Raw genomic sequence first — 23,293 nt, 5'->3', positions numbered from 1 at the left:
GGAGGCCACGGAAGGAGAGTTGTATGGCAGTGAAGCTCGTCTGGAGGTTAGTTAACACAGTGTCCAAAGAAGGGCCAGAAGCATACAGAATGATGTCGTCTGCGTAGAGGTGGATCAGAGAATCACCAGCAGCAAGAGCGACATCACTGATGTATACAGAGAAAAGAGTCGGCCCGAGTTTTTAACCCTGTGGCACCCCCATAGAGGCTGCCAGAGGTCCAGACAACAGGCCCTCCAATTTGACACATTGAACTCTATCTGAGAAGTAGTTGGTGAACCAGGTGAGACAGTCATTTGAAAAACCAAGGCTATGGAGTCTGCCAATAAGAATGTGGTGATTGACATAGTCGAAAGCCTTGGCCAGGTCGATGAATACACAGTATTGTCTCTTATCAATGGCGGTTATGATATCGTTTAGGACAATGAGCGTGCGTGGCTGAGGTGCACCCATGGCCAGCTCGGAAACCAGATTACATAGCGGAGAAGGTACGGTGGATTCGAAATGGTCGGTGATCTGTTTGTTATCTTGTCTTGTTAAGGTCTTTCGAAGACCTTAGAAAGGCAGGGTAGGATAGATATAGGTTGGTAGAAGTTTGGATCTACAGTATGTCATGACGTTTCCCTCTTTGGGTACAGAGAGCACCATCCCCCTCTCTCTGTCTCCTACACTCAGGCTGCTGCAACCTCAGGTTTTAAATTCCTGGAAGAGATTATCTCCTCATGGCCACAGTATAGAGAGAGAGTGAGTGTCATAGAGAGAACAAAGGAATTTCTTCCACCTCACAGAACTGGAGAACCGAACGACATTTATGTTCTGTAGAAGGTATAAAAGATCGGTGAAGAATCCAACTACGAACTGGTGCGTTTGGTACAATTTAGTGAAACTCATGAAAGACAATATGGCCACATTACCATAATGCTGTTTATAAAATAGCCTCAGTTATGAAGCTTACATCTAACTGTTTGTGAAATTGTGTAATGTGATTTTGGACTGTAATGAAGGAAACTCCAATTCCCTTTGGAGTTTAACTGAATTAGAGGACCGCCCATGAGCACAGTTATGGTGTCATGGGACAGGCCCTTTTCTGCTCTTCCGAATAAAACCCCCACCCGGGTTTTCTATCGCCAGACCAGCTTACCTCGATAACGAGAGGGCCAAGGTTTGAGAGGAGACCGAGCTTACCTCAATTACGAGATGGCTAAAGGTTGCAGACCAGATTGCCACAAGAGGGCCAAGGTTTGAGTAGAGACCATAAACCTGAGTATAAGCTAAGGTTTGAGTAGACAGCAATAAATTAATGTGTTAATAAATAATAAATGCATGTGTTATCTTTCAACACCACATCCAAGTGGTTCAGAGGGTTGGTTGAGGTCTTCCGCCTCTATCCAGCAAGGAGAGGATTCAGATAGTCTTTCCCAGTTCGTCCAAATATGCTCACGGTCATGCATCTCATCTACCATCTACCCCGTTCCCTCACCCAGTCCCTTCCCAGTCTCGAAGCCTGCATATCTCCTTCACCAATGATGAAAGAATAAACTAAGAAACAATGTATTGGTTTGTTAGGAAACGGGCAGGCATACAGTGCAACATTTTGGTCGACCGAAAGTCTGTTCTTTTGACCAATCGATTGGTCAACATTTTTAAACAAGTATTTTTTTTCCATATATAGACACACCCTGTGTTTAACTAAAATCAACTTTTTACATTGAGTTTGTCTGATGCTTTAAGCACATGAAATAAGACACAAATTACTCAAGAGGGAGCCAGAGATCAAGATAACCAGGAAAAAAAGATAAAAAACCTGACCCGACCGTTCTCTTCCCGCTCCTGCTGGCTTTCGCAGATTCCGCCCTTACTCTCTTGAAGTTTCCGGTAATAGGCCAATTTATCTTAATATTTCTACCAATCTGCCTTCCAGTTATGGTTATGTGGAACTGTTTCATTAATTTATAAATACGTCTTTGTATCTCAAAATCATTGTCATGTGTTTTATCATAATTCTATTAAAATCTAAGTGAAAATTATACAAACCTAAAAAGTAACTTATTTTGGCATTGCCAGCCATGTAAAAAATACCCTATATAAAGCCAACAAATAAAAACATTGCAGCCTGAAGGTAGAAAATATCCTGATAAAAATAAATATAGAAAATCACATTGGCTACGCATGGCCTGTCTGCAACCAACTTGAAACATTGTATCAACTATTAACTTGGGTTGGGCACAAGCTCACAAACTTGCAACATTGTATAAAATATTCTGTGCCAGTGAGCTCGGGACAGACAGCTGTAGGTTATTTGCACAAGGGATAATAAGTAATCAGGTAGGCCTATTTTATGACTTTTCCACTGGATCAGAGCATGATATTTTTCCCTTTCATACCGAGTGGTTATTGAATGGGAGGGAACTGGAACGATTTTTAAATACATTGAGGAACTATTGTATTGTAATTCTCCACGTATGTAAAAACAGACTTTGTTTGCTTGCTATTTGAGGTGAAGAAAACAAATTTGAGAAGCTCCACAGCTCATTAATGGTGGTGTATTAAGGCAATCAGAAATAATATCAGATCCCCCAAATGGGCACATTTCTATGCCTACATTGGCGTGCAGGTCAGGTATCCTATAGTCCTACTTCGAATATGACTAAAGTCACAAAATTCGTAAATGGAATGACATTTTTATTTTATCTCACAAGTGTAGCATAGGTTGTATGCTCCGCAAACAACGTGTCCACTCTGACAATGAGAAAGGTAAAAGACAGGAATAATAATCAATTGAATGCATTAACAGAAATGACCGTAATCAAACACACAATGTAGATTAGAAATAATAGGCCTTAATGGTAAATGTACTACTGGTGATATATATGTATTGTATTGGAGGGAGAGAGCACAGTAAGACAGACGTGCATTGTGCATCTTAGCCACACTCACCTTCTTGGACTGTGCCATCCCCAGCGGCTTACGCAATGGATTAGTTCACTGAGATGGGCGCGAATAAGACAGGTGTCTCGTGTTCAATCAAATCAAATATACAGTGCTTTCGGAAAGTATTCAGACCACTTGACTTTTTCAACATTTTGTTACATTACAATTTTATTATAAAATTGATTCGGTTTTTTTCCCCCCTCATCAATCCACACCCTATACCCCATAATAACAAACAAAAACAGGTTTTTAGAAATGTTTGCTAATTTATAAAAAAAATGTAAAACTGAAATATCACATTTACATAAGTATTCAGACCTTTTACTCAGTACTTTGTTGAAGCACCTTTGGCAGCGATTACAACCTCGAGTCTTCTTGGGTATGACGCTACAAGCCTGGCACTCCTGTATTTGGGGAGTTTCTCCCATTCTTCTCTACAGATCCTCTCAAGCACTGTCAGGTTGGATGGGGAGCGTTGCTGCACAGCTATTTTCAGGTCTCTCCAGAGATGTTCAAATCGGATTCAAGTCCTGGCTCTGGCTGGGCCACTCAAGGACATTCAGAGATTTGTCCCGAAACCACTCCTGCGTTGTCTTGGCTGTGTGCTTAGGTTTGTTGTCCTGTTGGAAGGTGAACCTTCACCCCAGTCTGAGGTCCTGAGTGCTCTGGAGCAGGTTTTCATCAAGGTTCTCTCTTTACTTTGCTCCGTTCATCTTTGCCTCAATCCTGACTAGTCTCCCAGTCCCTGATGCTGAAAAACATCCCCACAGCATGATACTGCCACCACCATGCTTCACCGTAGGCATGGTGCCCTGTTTCCTCCAGACGTGACTCTTGCCATTCAAGCCAAAGAGTTAGATCTTGGCTTCATCAGACCAGAGAATCTTGCTTCTCATGGTCTGTCTTTAGGTGCTGTCATGTGCCTTTTACTGAGGAGTGGCTCCGTCTGGTGACTCTACCATAAAGGCCGGATTGGTGGAGTGCTACAGAGATGAGAACCTTTCAGAAGGACAACCATCTCCACAGAGGAACTCTGGAGCTCTGTCAGAGTGACCATCTGGTTCTTGGTCACCTCCCTGAAGAAGGCCCATATCCCCCGATTGCTCAGTTTGGCCGGGCCGGCCAGCTCCAGGAAGAGTCTTGGTGGTTCCAAATTTCTTCCATTTAAGAATGATGGAGGCCACTGTGTTCTTGGGGACTTCAATGCTGCAAACATTTTTGGTACCCTTCCTCAGATCTGTGCCTCGACACAACCCTGTCTCTACGGACAATTCCTTCAACCTCATGGCTTGGTTTTTGCTCTGACATGCACCGTCAACTGTGGGACCTTATATAGACAGGTGCGTGCCCTTCCAAATTATGTCCAATCAATTGAATATACCACAGGTGGACTCCAATCAAGTTGTAGAAACAGGATGTACCTGAGCTCAATTGAGTCTCATAGCAAAGGGTGTGTTTTTTTTATTTTTATACATTTGCAAAAAAGTCTAAAAACCTATTTTCACTGTCATAATGGGGTATTGTCTGTAGATTGCAGAGGATTTTTTTATGCACTTTAGAATAAGGCTGTAACGTAACAAAATGTGGAAAAAGTCAAGGGGTCTGAATACTTTCCAAAGGCATATATATTTGCTACTGCTCGACAAAAAATGAAAACCCCGGACGATCATCAGCCTATCGACCAAACAATCGACCAGGCGACTAATTGGGGTCATCCCTAAGTGCAATACAAACTATATGAATACACTACTAAACCAACCTGTTGGGGCAGTGGCTCATCATCGTGAGTGAAGGAGTGCTCAAACACCACAGCAGCCAGAACCTTCCGAGACTGAGGGTCCTTCCTCACAAAGTCCTCAAACTGCTCCTCTGTCTCAAACGCATGCACTGTTGGGGCAAACAGAGAGAGAGAGAACATTAGTTGAAGTGACAAAATCCCATGTCATGTCTACCAATTTTTCACACCGACTCTCCCTTGAACTTCTTTGGGATTGGTGTCCCTTCCACGGGACGGCTGAGCAAACATAGGCTAATGCGATTAGCATGAGGTTGTAAGTAACAAGAAAATTTCCCAGGACATATGGACAGAAATCAAATGGGATCAGTCTAAAACGTTATGGCCTTTCTCTTGCATTTCAAATATGGTACAAAAAAAATACAAAATAATGGTTTTACCAGATCTATTGTGTTATATTCTCTTACATTCCTTTCACATTTCCAAACTTAAAAGCAATTCATTACAAATGGTACCAAGAATATCCTTGCTTCTGGGCCTGAACTACAGGCAATTTGATTTGGGAAAGTCATTTTAGGCGAACATTTATAAAAAGGGCCGGATCCTTAATTAACCTTGTGAATTCTACCAGTTGACATGGAGACATACAGTCAGAAGAGAAACAAGTGGCAGGAACAGAACAGTCACACAGGCAAAGAGAACATTAGTTGGTTTGAAAGCCAGCTGAAAACACAACGGGCTCATATAACAGCGGCATGATATAGACACAGTGAAGTTGTGAAATAAGCCTCACTTTCACCCCGTGTTCCAGTTACAGGAAACAATCAATGTCATATCTTGAGCTCAAAATATGTTTTCCATTCATTTATAGATTTGTCTACCGCTCCCATAGATTTCAACATGCTCTGTTAATCTTATCCTGAGCACTGGTATTCAGGCCCACACACACATAGGCCCTCTCACTCTAAAACAGGTCAAAATCAAAAGTAGCAGTCAGTATCTGCTGCCACCAGCTCCTCCTCATTGACTGCACCAGATTTGCCAGTTCTTGCTGTGAGATGTTACACCACTCTTCCACCAAGGCACCTGCAAGGACCCAAAACATTTCTGTGGGGGGGCGGTGGCCCTAGCCCTTACCCTCCGATCCAACAGGTCCCAGACGTGCTAAATATGATTGAGATCCAGGCTCTTCGTTGGCCATGGCAGAACAGGAAATCACGCACAGAATGAGCAGTATAGCTGGTGGCATTGTCATGCTGGAGGGTCATGTCAGGATGAGCCTACAGGAAGGGTATCCCATGAGGGAGGAGGATGTCTTCCCTGTAAAACACAGCGTTGAGATTGCCTGCAATGACAACAAGCTCAGTCCGATGATGCTGTGACACACCACCTCCAGAGTACAGGCCTCAGTGTAACGCTCATTCCTTCGACAACAAACACGAATCCAACCATCACCCCTGGTGAGACAAAACCGCAACTCGTCAGTGAAGAGCACATTTTGCCAGTCCTGTCTGCTCCAGCAACGGTGGGTTTGTGCCCATAGGCAACGTTGCCGGTGATGTCTGGTGAGGACCTGGCTTACAACAGGCCTACAAGCCCTGAGTTCAGCCTCTCTCAGCGAATTGCAGGCAGTCTGAGCACTGATGGAGGGATTGTGCATTCCTGGTGTAACTCAGGCAGTTGTTGTTGCCATCCTGTACCTGTCCCGCAGGTGTGATGTTCGGATGTACCAATCCTCTGCCACTACGAGGACGATCCGCTGTCTGTCCTGTCTCCCTGTAGCGCTAACTTAGGCGTCTCACAGTACGGACATTGCAATTTATTGCCCTGGGCACGCATGCCTCATGCATGCAGCATGCCTAAGGCACTTTCACGCAGATGAGCAGAGACCCTGGGCATCTTTCTTGTGGTTTTCAGAGTCAGTAGAAAGGCCTCATTAGTGTCCTAAGTTTTCATAACTGTGACCTTAATTGCCTACTGTCTGTAAGCTGTTAGTGTCTTAACGACCGTTCCACAGGTGCATGTTCATTAATTGTTTATGGTTCATTGAACAAGCATGGGAGACGGTGTTTAAACCCTTTACAATAAAGATCTGTGAAGTTATTTGGATTTTCACGAACTATCTTTGAAAGAGAAAATCCTGAAAAGGGGATGTTTCTTTTTTTGCTGAGTTTATTTATTTTTTCCTGTCCCTTTTTCATATTGATTCTATACTGAACAAAAATATAAATGCAACATGTAAAGTGTTGGTCCCATGTTTCATGAGCTGAATTTTTTTTTAAATCACAGAAATGTTTCATACGCACAAAAAGCTTATTTCTCAAATTTGTTTACATTTGCCAAGAAAATCCATCCACCTGACAGCAGCAGCTTATCAAGAAGCTGATTAAACAGCAGGATCAATACACAGGTGCACCTTGTGCTGGGGACAAAAAAAGGCCACTCTAAAGTTGTGCCACACAACACAATGCCACAGATGTCTCAAGTTGAGAGAGCATGCAATTGGCATGCTGACTTCAGGAATGTCCAGCAGAGCTGTTCCCAGATAATTTAATGTTAATTTCTCTACCATATGCCACCTCCAATGTCTTTTTAGAGAATTTGGCAATCGGCCTCACAAGCGCAGACCACGTGTAACCACACAGGCCCAAGACTTCCACATCCTCTTCTTCACCTGGCGGGATCATCTGAGAGGGGCCCTTTTGTGGGGAAAAACTCCCCAGTGGGTGGGCACACCCACAGCTGCGCCCCTGCCAAGTGATGTGAAATGCATAGATTAGGGCCTAATTTATTTATTTATTTGATTGATATCCTTCTATGAACTCAGTATAATCGCTGAAAGTGTATTTGTATAATGTATTACAAGATGTGCATACATTTTAACACGTCATACCCTGTTGAATTATTCTACATGCATGTTATTCTACATGCATAACATTCTAAACCTCCATAGTGACCGCTCCCTTCCCCCTCCTCTCACAATCTAAATTATTCAGAGAGTTGATCTCAGTGTGTGTGTGTGTGTGTGTCCATTCGTCCAGCCGCACCAGACTGACAGGGGTGAGCTCCTCTCCATCTCCCCCACCTCTCCATCTGAATCAGATAGTGAAGAGACTGGCCCTTACATGTTGCCTGAGGAGTCAGGCGCCATTTCTGGAGGAACCAGTATTCCCAGGACAGCCGAGGCTGGTAGGCGGGCCTACAATAACACCAGGGCAGTAGTACATGCTTTACTACCACAACAACATCAAGTTATACTGCATAATGGTACATGCTATACTACCACAACAACATCCAGTTATACTGCATAATGGTACATGCTATACTACCACAACAACATCCAGTTATATAGCATAATGGTACAAGATATACTACCACAAAAACATTCAGTTATACAGCATCAATGAGAAGACATGTAACTGCCAAAATAAAGGAAACACCAACATAATAGGGTGTTGTGCCACCATGAGCCAGAGCAGCTTCAATGCACCTTGGCATACATTCTACAAGTGTCTGGAACTCTATTGGAGGGATGAGACATTGTTCTTCATCGAGAAATTCCATCATTTGGTGTTTTGTTGATGGAAAACGCTCTCTCAAGCACCGCTCCAGAATATCCCAGAAGTGTTCAATTGGGTTGATATCCCCCACCATTTCTCCTTCACCCAAATCCAGATAGCTGATGTTCTGAAAGAGCTGCAAAATCTGGACCCCTACAAATCAGCCGGGCTAGACAATCTGGACCCTCTCTTTCTAAAATGATCTGCCAAAATTGTTGCAACCCTTATTACTAGCCTGTTCAACCTCTTTCGTATCGTCTGGGATTCCCAAAGATTGGAAAGCTGCTGCGGTCATCCCCCTCTTCAAAGTGGGTGACACTCTAGACCCAAACTGCTACCGACCTATATCTATCCTACCCTGTCTAAGGTCTTCGGAAGACAGATTACAGACAGATTACCGACCATTTCGAATCCTACCGTACCTTCTCCGCTATGCAATCTGGATTCAGAGATGGTTATGGGTGCACCTCAGCCACGCTCAAGGTCCTAAACGATACCATGACCGCCATCGACAAGAGACATTACTGTGCAGCCGTATTCATCGACCTGGCCAAGGCTTTCGACTCTGTCAATCACCACATTCTTATTGGCAGAAACCACAGCCTTGGTTTCTCAAATGATTGCCTCGCCTGGTTCACCAACTACTTCTCTGATAGAGTTCAGTGTGTCAAATCGGAGGGCCTGTTGTCTGGACCTCTGGCAGTCTCTATGGGGGTGCCACAGGGTTAAATTCTCGGGCCAACTCTCTTCTCTGTATACATCAATGATGTCGCTCTTGCTGCTGGCGATTCTCTGATCCACCTCTACGCAGACGACACCATTCTGTATACTTCTGGCCCCTCTTTGGACACTGTTAACTAACCTCCAGACGAGCTTCAATGCCATACAGCTCTCCTTCCGTGGCCTCCAACTGCTCTATAATGCAAGTAAAACTAAATGCATGCTATTCAATCGATCACTGCCTGCACCTGCCCGCCCGTCCAGCATCACTACTCTGGACGGCTCTGACTTAGAATACTTGGACAACTACAAATACCTAGGTGTCTGGTTAGACGGTAAACTCTCCTTCCAGACTCACATTAAGCATCTCCAATCCAAAATTAAATCTAGAATAGGCTTCCTATATCGCAACAAAGCATCCTTCACTCATGCTGCCAAACATACCCTCGTAGAACTGACCATCCTACTGATCCTCGACTTCAGCGATATCATCTATAAAATAGCCTCAAACACTCTACTCAACAAATTGGATGCAGTCTATCACAGTGCCATCCGTTTTATCACCAAAGCCCCATATACTACCCACCACTGCGACCTGAACGCTCTCGTTGGTTGACCCTCGCTTCATACTCGTCGCCAAACCCACTGGCTACAGGTTCAAGTCCCTGATAGGTAAAGCCCCACCTTATCTCAGCTCACTGGTCACCATAGCAGCACCCACTCGTAGCACGCACTCCAGCAGGTATATCTCACTGGTCACCCCCAAAGCCAATTCCCCCTTTGGTCGCCTTTCCTTCCAGTTCTCTGCTGCCAATGACTGGAACGAACTGCAACAATCTCTGAAGCTGGAGACTCATATCGACCTCACTAGCTTTAAGCACCAGCTGTCAGAGCAGCTCACGATCACTGCACCTGTACATAGATAGCCCATCTGTAAATAGCCCATCTACCTCATCTCCATACTGTATTTATTTATCTTACTCCTTTGCACCCCAGTATCTCTACTTGCACATTCTTCTTCTGCACATCTACCATTCCAGTGTTTAATTGCCATATTGTAATTACTTTGCAACCTTGAACTATTTATTGCCTCAACTCCCTTATCTTACCTCATTTGCACTCATTGTATGTACACTTTGTTTTCTTTTTTCTACTGTATTATTGACTATGTTTTGTTTATTCCATGTGTAACTCTGTGTTGTTGTATGTGTCGAATTGCTATGCTTCAGGTCGCAGTTGCAAATGAGAACTTGCTCTCAACTAGCCTTCCTGGTTAAATAAAAGTGAAATAAATAAATACAATTTAAAAAAATATCTGGTGACTGAGACAGCCATGGCATATGGTTAGTTTTTATGCTCATTGAACCATTCAGTGACCACTGCCTGTGGATGGGGCATTGCCATCCTATTTTTTATTTTTTTATTTCACCTTTATTTAACCAGGTAGGCCAGTTGAGAACAAGTTCTCATTGCAACTGCAACCTGGCCAAGATAAAGCAAAACAGTGCGACACAAACAACACAGAGTTACACATGGAATGAACAAACGTACAGTCAATAATACAATAGAGGAAAAAAGGTCTAAAAACAGTGTGTTCAAAATGCATGAGGAGGTGAGGCAATAAATAGGCCATAGTAGTGAAGTAATTACAATTTAGCAAATTAACACTGGAGTGATAGATGAGCAGATGATGATGTGCAAGTAGAAATACTAGTGTGCAAAAGAGCAGAAAAGTAAATAAATAAAACAGTATGGGGATGAGGTAGGTAGATTGGGTGGGCTATTTACAGATGGGCTATGTACAGCTGCAGCGATCGGTTAGCTGCTCAGATAGCTGATGTTTAAAGTTAGTGAGGGAAATATAGGTCTCCAGCTTCAGCGATTTTTTGCAATTCGTTCCAGTCATTGGCAGCAGAGAACTGGAAGGATAGGAGGCCAAAGGAGGTGTGGGCTTTGGGGATGATCAGTGAGATATACCTGCTGGAGCGCGTGCTACGGGTGGTTGTTGTTATCGTGACCAGTCAGCTGAGATAAGGCGGAGCTTTACCTAGCATAGAGTTGTAGATGAACTGGAGCCAGTGGGTCTGGTGACGAATATGTAGCGAGGGCCAGCCGACTAGAGCATACAGGTCGCAGTGGGTGGTATAAGGGGATTTGGTGACAAAATGGATGGCATAGCTATGGTAGCCAAAATAAATTCCCTGCCCAGCATTTTTATACATGCCCCTAAGCATGATGGGATATTCATTGCTTAATTAACTCAGGAATGACACCTGTATGGAAGCACTTGCTTTCAATTGTTTTAATTTGGCAGCTACCTGTATATCTGCAATAACATCAAAGCAGTAGCATAGGCTACTGGGCCTACTATTACAGGCTACTGGGCCTACTATTACAGGCTACTGGGCCTACTATTACAGGCTACTGGGCCTACTATTACAGGCTACTGGGCCTACTATTACAGGCTACTGGGCCTACTATTACAGGCTACTGGGCCTACTATTACAGGCTACTGGGCCTACTATAACAACATTTGTAGATTCATATTGAATAGATCAGCCTACAACACATAAAGTGAAACAGGTTTAACTATAACATAGTAGATTCCTATTGAATAGAGATTTGCCTTTACAGTATCAAAGCTGTGCCACTGGTTACAGAAACAGCAACATCCACCCCTAATGCCTAGCATAGTGTCATTGGCAAAATGCAAGCCACAGGAAGAGATAATTGACCTACAGTGGCACTGATTCAATTCGATGAATGGCAATGTGGGCTTTGCTTTCCAGAGAAAGTGGGGTCATTACAGTAACAGTATTGTATGTGACTGGGTTTCAAATGCTCAGAGCTTTCTTTAACACTATAGCCAATGATCTTTACAGGTCCATGCTTATAGAATCTCACAAATCTGGACTTAAATAATAGAATTGTCCTCTGAACCGCTAAGGGCAGCGGAGAGATCATCATTCACAGAACAGGATGCAGTAACAAGCTGTCACACAAACACGCTGTAACCCCAAATGAACTTGAACTCATCAAAGTAAATAATGTTCTCTGTTCGAGACAATGACACACTGACTACACCTGGGCAACCCAAGCTAAACTGTACATTTGCATTAGGTTTTCCATCCATTTTTGTATCCATTATAAGCTACCACTCCATGCAGGACACAGTGACCAGCACAGAGATATGGTCCCAGTCACCTCACAACAGAACACAGACACAGGCTACAAAGACTTGACAGACCAACCCCATCTTCTGTCTATGAGATGGCCTCTCACTGTAGGACGTACTTACACTGGCAGAACAGAGCTTGTTTTCATGATAAAGACTGTATGTTTTCTCCAGCAGAGGAACATCTTTTTTTCAGATGTTTTAGTCATACTCAACATCATCATCCGTTCCCATCTAAACCATCATCATTATTATCATCATCATCACATCATTTTTGCTTGGTAGAGCAGCACAGCCCTCACACTCTCTCCTTTACTCACCTGAACTGATGACGGGTGCCAGGCTGCTCTGCACGTCCTCCGCCACCCGCCGCACCACACTGGCGTTGCCCGGCACGTAGGCCAACTGGTAGTGATGGTAGTTGTCCAGTGGGTACTGCAGGCCATCCACAGAGAAGCTCTGGTAGAGTGTGGCATTGGGGTAGTCCTTGAAGGGCACGTTCTCGCGCAGCACGATGAGGATGCCCGAGAAGAGCAGGGGCAGGGCGATCTCCACTAGAGTCACCAGGATCTGACGCTTCTGTAGGGGGGAGAGAAAGGATGTATTGGCAGAGGAAAGAAACAAAGTGGTAGAGGAACATCGGCAAAGGTTTTAGAAAGAGGAGAAGAGAAGGAGAAAGATCAGTGAGCTGTGCATGACAGAACATTCGTCACCTAAATCATCAAAAGCCTGGACTCAGTAGATAGTAAATCAAAGTGATTACTATCGAATAGTAATTCTCTCTGTGACCTCCTCTGACACACCGGAGTTGGCTCAGACTGAAACAAAAACTATCCATTAGCAGTACTGTAAGGTACATTTCCATAGTTTCAGAAGAAAATTGGTGATTTAAATGTTAGATGAAATGTCCAAGCTGCCATTTGACCAGATGAGTCAAGACAACAATTATTTGAATGCTCATAGGAGAGATATGGTGCATTTCACAAGTTCCACTGCTCATAGGATATGTGAAGGCCACCCCTTGTACAATGACTGGAGAAAGCAGCAGCTTGGACAGTGTTCAGTTATCACATTGGAGATGCTCTCATCTCATTCTCACAGGTCAGGGCTGAACCTAAACAGATATTTCTGGAGACATTGCCATACAGACTGAGTGTGTACCATAGAGAACAACAGTATCCGAGAGACAGTTTCATGGGGCCACCGAGTCCCCTTGGCGATGGTACTGAGACAACAGGACTAAAATTGAATCCTACAATGCCGGCCCTGACGCTCCTCAGATGTGGCTGGGCTTGCAAACTATCATGATTACAAAGATTAACGTGAGCCTACCAGACGAGCTACATTCCTATTCTCGCTTCGAGGCCAGCAACACTGAACCATGCATGAGAGCACCAGCTGCTCCAGATCTGTATAATCACGCTCTATGTAGCCGATGTGAGTAAGACCTTTAAACAGGTTAACATTCAGACGGATTACCAGGTTGCGTGCTCAGAGCATGCGCTGACGAGCTGGCAAGTGTCTTCACTGACATTGTCAACCTTGACTACAGCTCAGCGCTTAACAAAACAGTGCCCTGCAAGCTCAACACTAAGCTCAGGACCTTGGGACTGCACACCTCCCTCTTCAACTGGATGCTGATCTTCCTGACAGGCCATCCCAAGGTGGTGAGGGTAGGCAATAACACATCCGCCATACTAACCCTCAACACGGTTGCCCCTCAGTGGGATTTGCTTTTTTCCCTCCTGTACTCCCTCTTCACCCATGACTCCAACACCATCATTAAGTTTTCTGACGACACAACTGTGGTTGGCCTGATCACCGACGAGGAGACAGCCTACAGGGGGGAGGTAAGCGACCTGGCAGTGTGGTGCCAGGACAACAACCTCTCCCTCAATGTCAGCAAGAAAAAGGAGCTGATCCTGGACTAAAAGGAAACAAAGGGCCTGTCCACACCATCCACAGACAGGGCGGGTCGAGAACTTCAAGTTCCTTGGTGTCCACATCACTAAAACATTATCAGGGTCCACACACACCAACACAGTCGTGAAGAAGGCACCACAACGCCTCTTCCCCCTCATGAGGCTGAAAAGATTTGGTATGGGCCCTCAGACATTTATACAGCTGCACCATAGAAAGCATCTTGACTGGCTGCATCACCGCTTAGTATGGCAACTGCTTGGCATCCGACCTCAAAGTGCTACAGAGGGCAGCACGTACGGTCCAGTACATCATTGGGGCCGAGCTCTCTGCCATCCAGGATCTCTATATCAAGCAGTGTCAAAGACTCCAGCCACCCAAGTGATAGACTGTTCGCTCTGCTACCGCACGGCAAGTGAAACCGATGCACCAAGTCTGGAACCAACAGGATCCTGAACAGCTTCTACCCACAAGCCATAAGACTGCTAAATAGTTAACCAATTGCTACCTGGACTATCTGCATTGACCCCATTGCACCAACTCATCACATAGGTTGCTGCTACTGTTTATTATCTATCATGTTGCCTAGTCACTTTATCCCTACCTATATGTACATACATCATCTACCTCAATTACAGTGCACACATCTGTCTATACAAATTGAGCAATCGGCGGAGAAGGGCCTTGGGGGTGACCAAGAACCCGATGGTCACTGACAGAGCGCCAGAGTTCCTCTGTTGATATTGGATAACCTTCCAGGAGGACAACCATCTCTGCAGCACTCCACCAAATCAGGCCTTTATGGTAGAGTGGACAGACGGAAGCCACTCCTCAGTAAAAATGTACAAATGGCACCTAAAGATGAGAAACAAGATTCCCTGGTCCAATGAAACCAAGGCTGAACTCTTTGGCCTGAATGCCAAGCATCATGTCTGGAGGAAACCTGGCACCATCCCTAGGGTGAAGCATGGTCGTGGCAGCATCATGCTGTGGGGAAGTTTTTCAGCGGCATGGACTGGGAGACAAGTCAGGATGGAGGGAAAGATGAAAGAAGAAAAGTACAGAGAGATCCTTGATTAAAACCTGCTCCGGAGTGATCAGGACCTCAGACTGGGGTGAAGGTTCACCTTCCAACAGGTTAACGACCCAAAGCACACAGCCAAGACAACGGAGGAGTGGCTTTGGGACAAGTCTCTGAATGTCCTTGAGTGGCCTAGCCAGAACCCAGACTTGAACCCGATTGAACATCTCTGGAAAGACCTCAAAATAGCTGTACAGCGATGCTCCCCATCCAACCTGACAGAGCTTGAGAGGTTCTGCAGAGAAGAATGTGAAAATCTCCCCAAATATAGGTGTGCCAAGCTTGTAGTGTCATACCCAAGAAGACCCGAGGCTGTAATCGCTGCCAAAGATGCTTCAACAAAGTACTGAGTAAAGGGTCTGAATAATTCTGTAAATGTGATAGTCCGTTTTTCCTAAAAAACTGTTTTTGCTTTGTTATTATGGCAGTAGATTGATGAGGGGGGGGAAAAAACAATTCAATCAATTTTACAATAAAATTGTAACGTAACAAAATGTGGAAAAAGTCAAGCGGTCTGAATACTTTCCGAACTAGAGGTCGACCGATTGCCATGGCCGATTAATTAGGGAAGATTACGTTTTCATAACAAACCAGTAATCAGGCTTTTTGGACGCCGATTATGGCCCATTACATTGCAATCCACGAGGAAACTGCATAGCAGGCTGACCACCTGTTACGCGAGTGCAGCGTCAAAAGGACCTTGTGGCTGCAAGGAGCCAAGGTAAGTTGCTAGCTAGCATTAAGCTTATCTTATAAAAAAACAATAAATCTTCACATAATCAGCAGTTAAACTAGTAATATCATCAACCATGTGTAGTTAACTAGCTTGTCCTGGCTTGCAGTGCCTGTTAATTTATCATCGAATCACAGCCTACTTCAACTTCGACAGATGGGTGATGATTTAACAAAAGTGCATTTGCGAAAAATGCACAATTGTTGCACAAATGTACCGAACCATAAACATCAATGCCTTTATTATAATCAATACACAGAAGTATATTTATTTTATACCTGCATATTTAGTTAAGAAATTCATGTTAGCAGGCAATATTATCTAGGGAAATTGTGTCACTTCTCTTGCGTTCAGTGCAAGCAGAGTCAGGGTATATGCTACAGTTTGGGCCGCCTGGCTCGTTGCGAACTATGTGACCTTAGTTTGTCAGAATTTTACATAATTTTTACATAACATTGAAGGTTGTGCAATGTAACAGGAACATTTAGACTTAGGGTTGCCACCCATTCGATAACATACGGAACGGTTCCGTATTTCACTGAAAGAATAAACGTTTTTGTTTTCGAAATGATAGTTTCCAGATTTGACCATATTAATGACCTAAGGCTCGTATTTCTGTGTTTTGTTATATTATAATTAAGTCTATGATTTGATAGAGCAGTCTGACTGAGCGGTGGTAGGCAGTAGCAAGCTCGTAAGCATTCATTCAAACAACACTTTACTGCGTTTGCCAGCAGCTCTTAGCAATGCTTGAAGCACAGTGCTGTTTATGACTTCAAGCCTATAAACTCCAGAGATTAGGCTGGCAATACTATAGTGCCTATAAGAACATCCAATAGTCAAAGGTATATGAAATACAAATGGTATAGAGAGAAATAGTCGACACATCATAATTCCTATAATAACTACAACCTAAAACTTCTTAACTGGGAATATTGAACCACCAGCATTCATATGTTCTCATGTTCTGAGCAAGGAACTTAAACATTAGCTTTTTTACATGGCACATATTGCACTTTTACTTTCTTCTCCAAGACTGTGTTTTTGCATTATTTAAACCAAATTGAACATGTTTCATTATTTATTTGAGACTAAATAGATGTTATTTATGTATTATATTAAGTTAAAATAAGTGTTCATTGTTCATTCAGTATTGTTGTAATAGTCATTATTACAAATATATCTATAAAAATCGGCGTTGGTAAATTATAATCGGTCGACCTCTACTCGTAACCCTGCACATCGACTCGGCACTAGTACACCGTGAAGATAGCCAAGTTATCGTTACTCATTATGTATTTATTCCGCGTGATATCATTTTTCTGGAAATGTTCTATTTATTCTCCTCTCTGCATTGTTGTAAGTAAGCATTTCACTGTCCGTCTACATCTGTTGTTTACAAAGAATGTGACAAATTAAATTTGATATGAACTCTGTTTAACAGGGATTACTGTTGATTACCAGTTGAACAAGATATGAGTTACACAGCCTGCTACAGTCCAGCTAGCATCTAATGTTTAGGTCTGGGTTGTGCTCATTCAGGAGTAAACAGAAAATCAGATTGAAACAGGGAAGGACTTACATGGACTGGTCCAGTAAGAATAGTTTTTGTTTTCCATTGCACAATATTTTGAAACATTTTAATTCAGTGTGCCCTAAAGAACACAACCCTGGCGAAACATGAAGGGGAAACAAACTATCTACTGATACAAGGAAGACCATGTGTAATCTCAGAACACCTACAGTGTGAGACACATTCAGTATACTATCTAGAAGAGAAATCCAAAATAATGGAAACGTTTCTGAAAATAAATAACATCCAAAACATCCCGATGCTCTTTATAGCGAGGGATCAATACTCAAAACAAACAAGATCAACCCTACATTGAATTCTAGGCTTTTTAGAAATGATTCTTAAATGTCATCTATGATTGAATTCAAATGGCTATACCCCTACCAATTTTTTTACATTTTGGATGCAAAAAGAATGCGAGCAAACTTTCCAGCAATGAATCAATTAATTCTCTTAAATCATAGTCTTAGAAAATATTTTACTGTATAAGTTCCATTTTCCCCTAGTTCCCTTACAATGAACTTCTTGCATCAGCTAACCATGTACTTTAGGGTCTGTATTAACAATAGTCAGCTAACCATGTACTTTAGGGTCTGTATTAACAGAGGTCGACCGATTATGATTTTTCAACGCAGATACCGATTATTGGAGGACCAAAACAGCCAATACCGATTAATCTGACGATTTTTTTTTTTTTTTTGTAATAATGACAAGTACAACAATTCTGAATGAACACTTATTTGAACTTAATATAATACATCTAATAAAATCAATTTAGCCTCAAGTAAATAATGAAACATGTTCAAATTTGGTTTAAATAATGCAAAAACAAAGTGTTGGAGAAGAACGCAAAAGTACAATACGTGCTATGTAAGAAAGCTAACGTTTCAGTTCCTTGCTCAGAACATGAGAACATATGAAAGCTGGTGGCTCCTTTTAACATGAGTCTTCAATATTCACAGGTAAGAAGTTTTAGGTTGTAGTTATTATAGGAATTACGGGACTATTTCTCTCTATACAATTTGGATTTCATATACCTTTGACTATTGAATGTTCTTATAGGCACTTTAGTATTGCCAGTGTAACAGTATAGCTTCCGTCCCTCTAGTTAAGCGCGCGCTAACTAGCTAGCCATTTCACTTCGGTTACACCAGCCTCATCTCGGGAGTTGATAGGCTTGAAGTCATAAACAGCGTAATGCTTGACTCACAACGAAGAGCTGCTGGCAAAACGCACGAAAGTGCTGTTTGAATGAATGTTTACACACCTGCTTCTGCCTACCACCACTCAGTCAGATACTTGCATGCTCAGTCAGATTATATGCAATGCAGGACACGCTAGATAATATCTAGTAATATCATCAACCATGTGTAGTTAACTAGTGATTATGATTGATTTTTATATGATAAGTTTAATGCTAGCTAGCAACTTACCTTGGTTTACTGCATTTGCGTAACAGGCAGTCTCCTTGTGGAGTGCAACGAGAGAGGCAGGTCGTTATTGCGTTGGACTAGTTAACTGTAAGGTTGCAAGATTGGATCCCCCAAGCTGGCAAGGTGAAAATCTGTCGTTCTGCCCCTGAACAAGGCAGTTAACCCACCGTTCCTATGCCGTCATTGAAGATAAGAATGTGTTCTTAACTGACTTGCCTAGTTAAATAAAGATTAAATACATTTTTAAATAAATAAATAGGCAAATTAGTGCCCAAAAATACAGATTTCCGATTGTTATGAAAACTTGAAATCGGCCCTAATTAAATCGGCCATTCCGATTAATTGTGTCGACCTCTAGTCTGTATTAACAATAGTCAGCTAACTATGTACTTTAGGGTCTGTATTAACAATGGTCTCACAGTAGGAGTGCTAATATAGGATAAATGTTGCCTTTTAGATCTAAAGGAATAGTATTACATAGACAGAATTTCACCTGATCTAAGATCAGCACTCCTACTACTCCACCTACTTGGAGATCATTTTTGAATACAGACTGTGACCCACGTTGACCCCTACAGAGCAGTTCTCTCTGGGTCAATCCCTGGTTACCTGGTATGAACCTTCCATGCACTCTGCAGTGTCTCTGTGATGGGGCCAAGATAGACACCCTTTTCCTGCCTGGCCTCAATTGAGTCTCCAGGAGTGTGGGTTAATGGTAATGAAACAACAATCTTAAAGGGAGGAAGAAAGCAGGAAATGGAAGCAGCTACACACACTAACACGAGAAACTGTGGTGTGACATTGTCATGTGTGTGTGTTTCATTATGCAACCACCCTCCCAGATTTGTGAAGGGTTTTGATTAAGTCTTTGATATGAGAGCCATTGTGAGGAGCTATCGTTAATAAAACAGCCCAAACTACTGAGAAACAAACTCAAACACACCAGCACGTCTTACACACACAAGAAACACTACAGAAGTGTATTTACTTACCATTCAATTCAATCTTTCATCAGTGAATAAATATCCCAGCCCAGTGTGTTTCACCACCTACTGTTTCAACGCAGCATGAAGCTTGGCAATATATCAAGACTGAGGGTAGTCAGACCGTATCCATAAAGAGTCTCAATGTAGGAGTGCTGATCTAGGATCAGGTCCATGTAATCTTATGTATTAATATCGAAAAGGCTCAACTGATCCTAGATCATCACTCCTATTCTGAGACACTTTACAAATACTGGCCCAGGATTTGTGAAAGGACAGAGTTTGGATAGGTGGCTATACCAAACCATCACATATTAATCACTCACAACAGTCAATTAAAGAACTGGTCTTTAAAACCTACTGTAGATCTGTCAACTCATCCACACCATGGAAGCTAGTGGTTACCGTGGTGGGGTGGCAAAGGTACCATGTCAATATAGAATTTGGAAAACAAAAGAGAGCAAGGTAATTTAGATTTTAAATGACTACTTTTTGACCTCCACCTTAACACGTTTCAGTGCAACAACAACAGCCAAGACACGCACCAGGCTTTCATGTCCCGTTGCGAACCTCTAAATGAACTTGTCACATGATAAATCAATGTTGGAGGCCGAGTTGGGGTCGATTCGAATTGAAGTCAGGAACTACACTGAAATTCCAATTCATGAACAGAAAAACATTTGCATATATTATCAATCATTTCTCATTTAAATGAAAAAAAGCTACTTCAAACATTTTAAATTGAAACACTTCCTGAATTGACCGAATGTATCTGCAAACATTGATTTCCCCAAGGATTGATAGAACTATGGGGCTGCTAGACCAAACATGGGTCAAAACAGTCTTGTGACAGAACCTGTGGCTGTGACACTGTTTGTCAGCAACCCCAATCCCGGCCCTTACCCTAAACCAGGTTTAAACACTAACCCCAATCCCTCCCCTTACCCTAAACCAGGTTTATATACAACCCCAATCCCGCCCCTTAGCCTAAACCAGGTTAACACTAACCCCAATCCCGCCCCTTAGCCTAAACCAGGTTTAAATACTAACCCCAATCCCGCCCCTTAGCCTAAACCAGGTTTATATACTAACCCCAATCCCGCCCCTTAGCCTAAACCAGGTTTAAATACTAACCAATCCCGTCCCTTACCCTAAACCAGGTTTAAAAACTAACCCCAATCCTGTCCCTTACCCTAAACCAGGTTTATATACTAACCCCAATCCCGCCCCTTACCCTAAACCAGGTTTATATACTAACCCCAATCCCGCCCCTTACCCTAAACCAGGTTTAAAAACTAACCCCAATCCTGCCCCTTACCCTAAACCAGGTTTATATACAACCCCAATCCCGCCCCTTAGCCTAAACCAGGTTTAAACACTAACCCCAATCCCGCCCCTTAGCCTAAACCAGGTTAACACTAACCCCAATCCCGCCCCTTAGCCTAAACCAGGTTTAAATACTAACCCCAATCCCGCCCCTTAGCCTAAACCAGGTTTATATACTAACCCCAATCCCGCCCCTTAGCCTAAACCAGGTTTAAATACTAACCAATCCCGTCCCTTACCCTAAACCAGGTTTAAAAACTAACCCCAATCCTGCCCCTTACCCTAAACCAGGTTTATATACTAACCCCAATCCCGCCCCTTACCCTAAACCAGGTTTATATACTAACCCCAATCCCGCCCCTTACCCTAAACTGGGCTTGTATACAACCCCAATCCCACCACTTACCCTAAACCAGGTTCGTATCCAAATCCCAACCCTCCCCATACACATCACACTCTGCCTTCTTTGAGCCCACCCCTCTCTTTATTCATGTTTTTGTTACGTCTGATGTCTTCACTCCTGTTTTTTGGTTTTATTACAATTGTAAAGTGATGTTGGGTCCTTGAAAAGCGCTATAAGTCCCATGTATTATTATTATTAAATAGTACAGTACACATTTCACTCTCTGCAAAGTACAACTCACAATAAAGTTATAGATCTTATTCAGATGGTTAACTGTAGCATCCCCCTGAAGATTTACATTCAATATCCCCTACACCACCCACCTGCTGAAGGTAGTTCTCCCTACACCACCACCTGAGGTTCCCCACCCCTGCTGAAGGTAGTTCTCCCTACACCACCCACCTGCTGAAGGTAGTTCTCCCTACACCACCCACCTGCTGAAGGTAGTTCTCCCTACACCACCCACCTGCTGAAGGTAGTTCTCCCTACACCACCCACCTGCTGAAGGTAGTTCTTCCACAAGAGTAATCCAAACTGGCGTGCTATCGCCATTTAGAGAGGAGACTGGATACAGACCAGAACTACAGCAGGACCTGGACAGACAAAAAGAGAAAGAGAAATGTTCAGTTACTACATTTATCTGGTTCTGAACTAGGCTTATCAAGGTATTTGGTGTGTTGACGGAAATTTGAGAGAGCAATCCTACCAAACACAGTTGATCCACAGAGGCTTTTCACCTCCAGATAACCATCAGTTCATAATATAAACAAAGATAATCAAACAAGCAAAAAAGAGAAGTGAAATTGGATGTTACTCAGCTCGGTATTTGTATAGACTGTGTTTAATACGTACAATCAGAAAACCTAAATCCGGGTTCTGAGAAACACAGAGTCTGACAACTGGGGAATGATGACATCCAGCTGAATAGAGGACATGAGAAGAGAGGGGGAGAAGAGAGGGGGAGAAGAAACACCAGAAGGAAAAAACACTAAGCAAAAAGTATACTGTTGACAATCGCTCACCAAACCAGTTGTACCTAGTTTGTTTAGTGAGTGTTGACAGGACATGCTTGTTTAAATGTTTTTGAACTGCCTCAACAGAGTAGGCCTTTGACAGGCAGACAGGAAAAGGTTATAATATACCAATTCAATGGAATGCATGGAATGCAAATTGGGATGAACTATGGGTGTTAAGAAGAAGAACAACCCCACACACCTATCACACCCATCTAAAATAACATGTCTTCATCCCTTCGACAGGGCTGTAGTGGAGCAGGTCGAGAGCTTCAAGTTCCTCGGTGTCCACATCACTAAGGAATTAACATTGTCAACACACAGCAACACAGTGTCCACAAACTTTTGGTCATGTATGTTATTTTACCCATTTTTCGCCCCAATTTCGTGGTATCCAATTGGTAGTTACAGTCTTGTCCCTTCGCTGCAACCCCCCCTTCGCCCCCGGGAGAGGCGAAGGTCAAAAGCCGTGCGTCCTCCGAAACACAACCCAGCCAGTGTGTCGGAGGAAACACTGTACACCTGGCGACTGTGTCAGTGTGCACTGCGCCTGGCCTGCCACAGGAGTCGCTAGTGCGCAATGGGACAAGAACATGTCCTAACCCGGACAGTTTGGGCGAATTGTGCGTCGCACCATGGGTCTCCCGGTCACGTCTGGCTGCGACAGAGCCTGGACTTGAACCAGGATCTCTAGTGGCACAGCTAGCAC

General features: G+C 43.2%; 1 protein-coding gene across 3 annotated transcripts in view; it reads right to left on the bottom strand.

Annotated features, from left to right (window-relative positions):
- The window catches only part of abca3b (ATP-binding cassette, sub-family A (ABC1), member 3b), an 80,539-nt gene that overhangs the window by 55,729 nt on the left and 1,517 nt on the right, over positions 1 to 23,293 (bottom strand). For 2 of the 3 annotated variants that reach the window (XM_031813864.1, XM_031813866.1), the window contains exons 2-4: positions 22,070 to 22,164; positions 12,440 to 12,698; positions 4,689 to 4,816 (exon numbers count right to left, since the gene is read on the bottom strand). In XM_031813864.1, the coding sequence (XP_031669724.1) occupies positions 4,689 to 4,816; positions 12,440 to 12,698; positions 22,070 to 22,123 (441 nt within the window). In that variant the 5' untranslated portion in view covers positions 22,124 to 22,164. Of the gene's footprint in view, positions 1 to 4,688; positions 4,817 to 12,439; positions 12,699 to 22,069; positions 22,165 to 22,423; positions 22,492 to 23,293 lie in introns of all 3 variants that reach the window. The other variant, XM_031813865.1, reaches the window with a different exon arrangement.

The sequence above is a fragment of the Oncorhynchus kisutch genome, unplaced genomic scaffold (assembly GCF_002021735.2).
Source record: "Oncorhynchus kisutch isolate 150728-3 unplaced genomic scaffold, Okis_V2 Okis06b-Okis10b_hom, whole genome shotgun sequence".
In the NCBI taxonomy this organism is placed as follows: domain Eukaryota; kingdom Metazoa; phylum Chordata; class Actinopteri; order Salmoniformes; family Salmonidae; genus Oncorhynchus; species Oncorhynchus kisutch.
The sequence above is the reverse complement of the archived record's forward strand: the minus strand, read 5'-3'. Positions and strand labels throughout refer to the sequence as shown.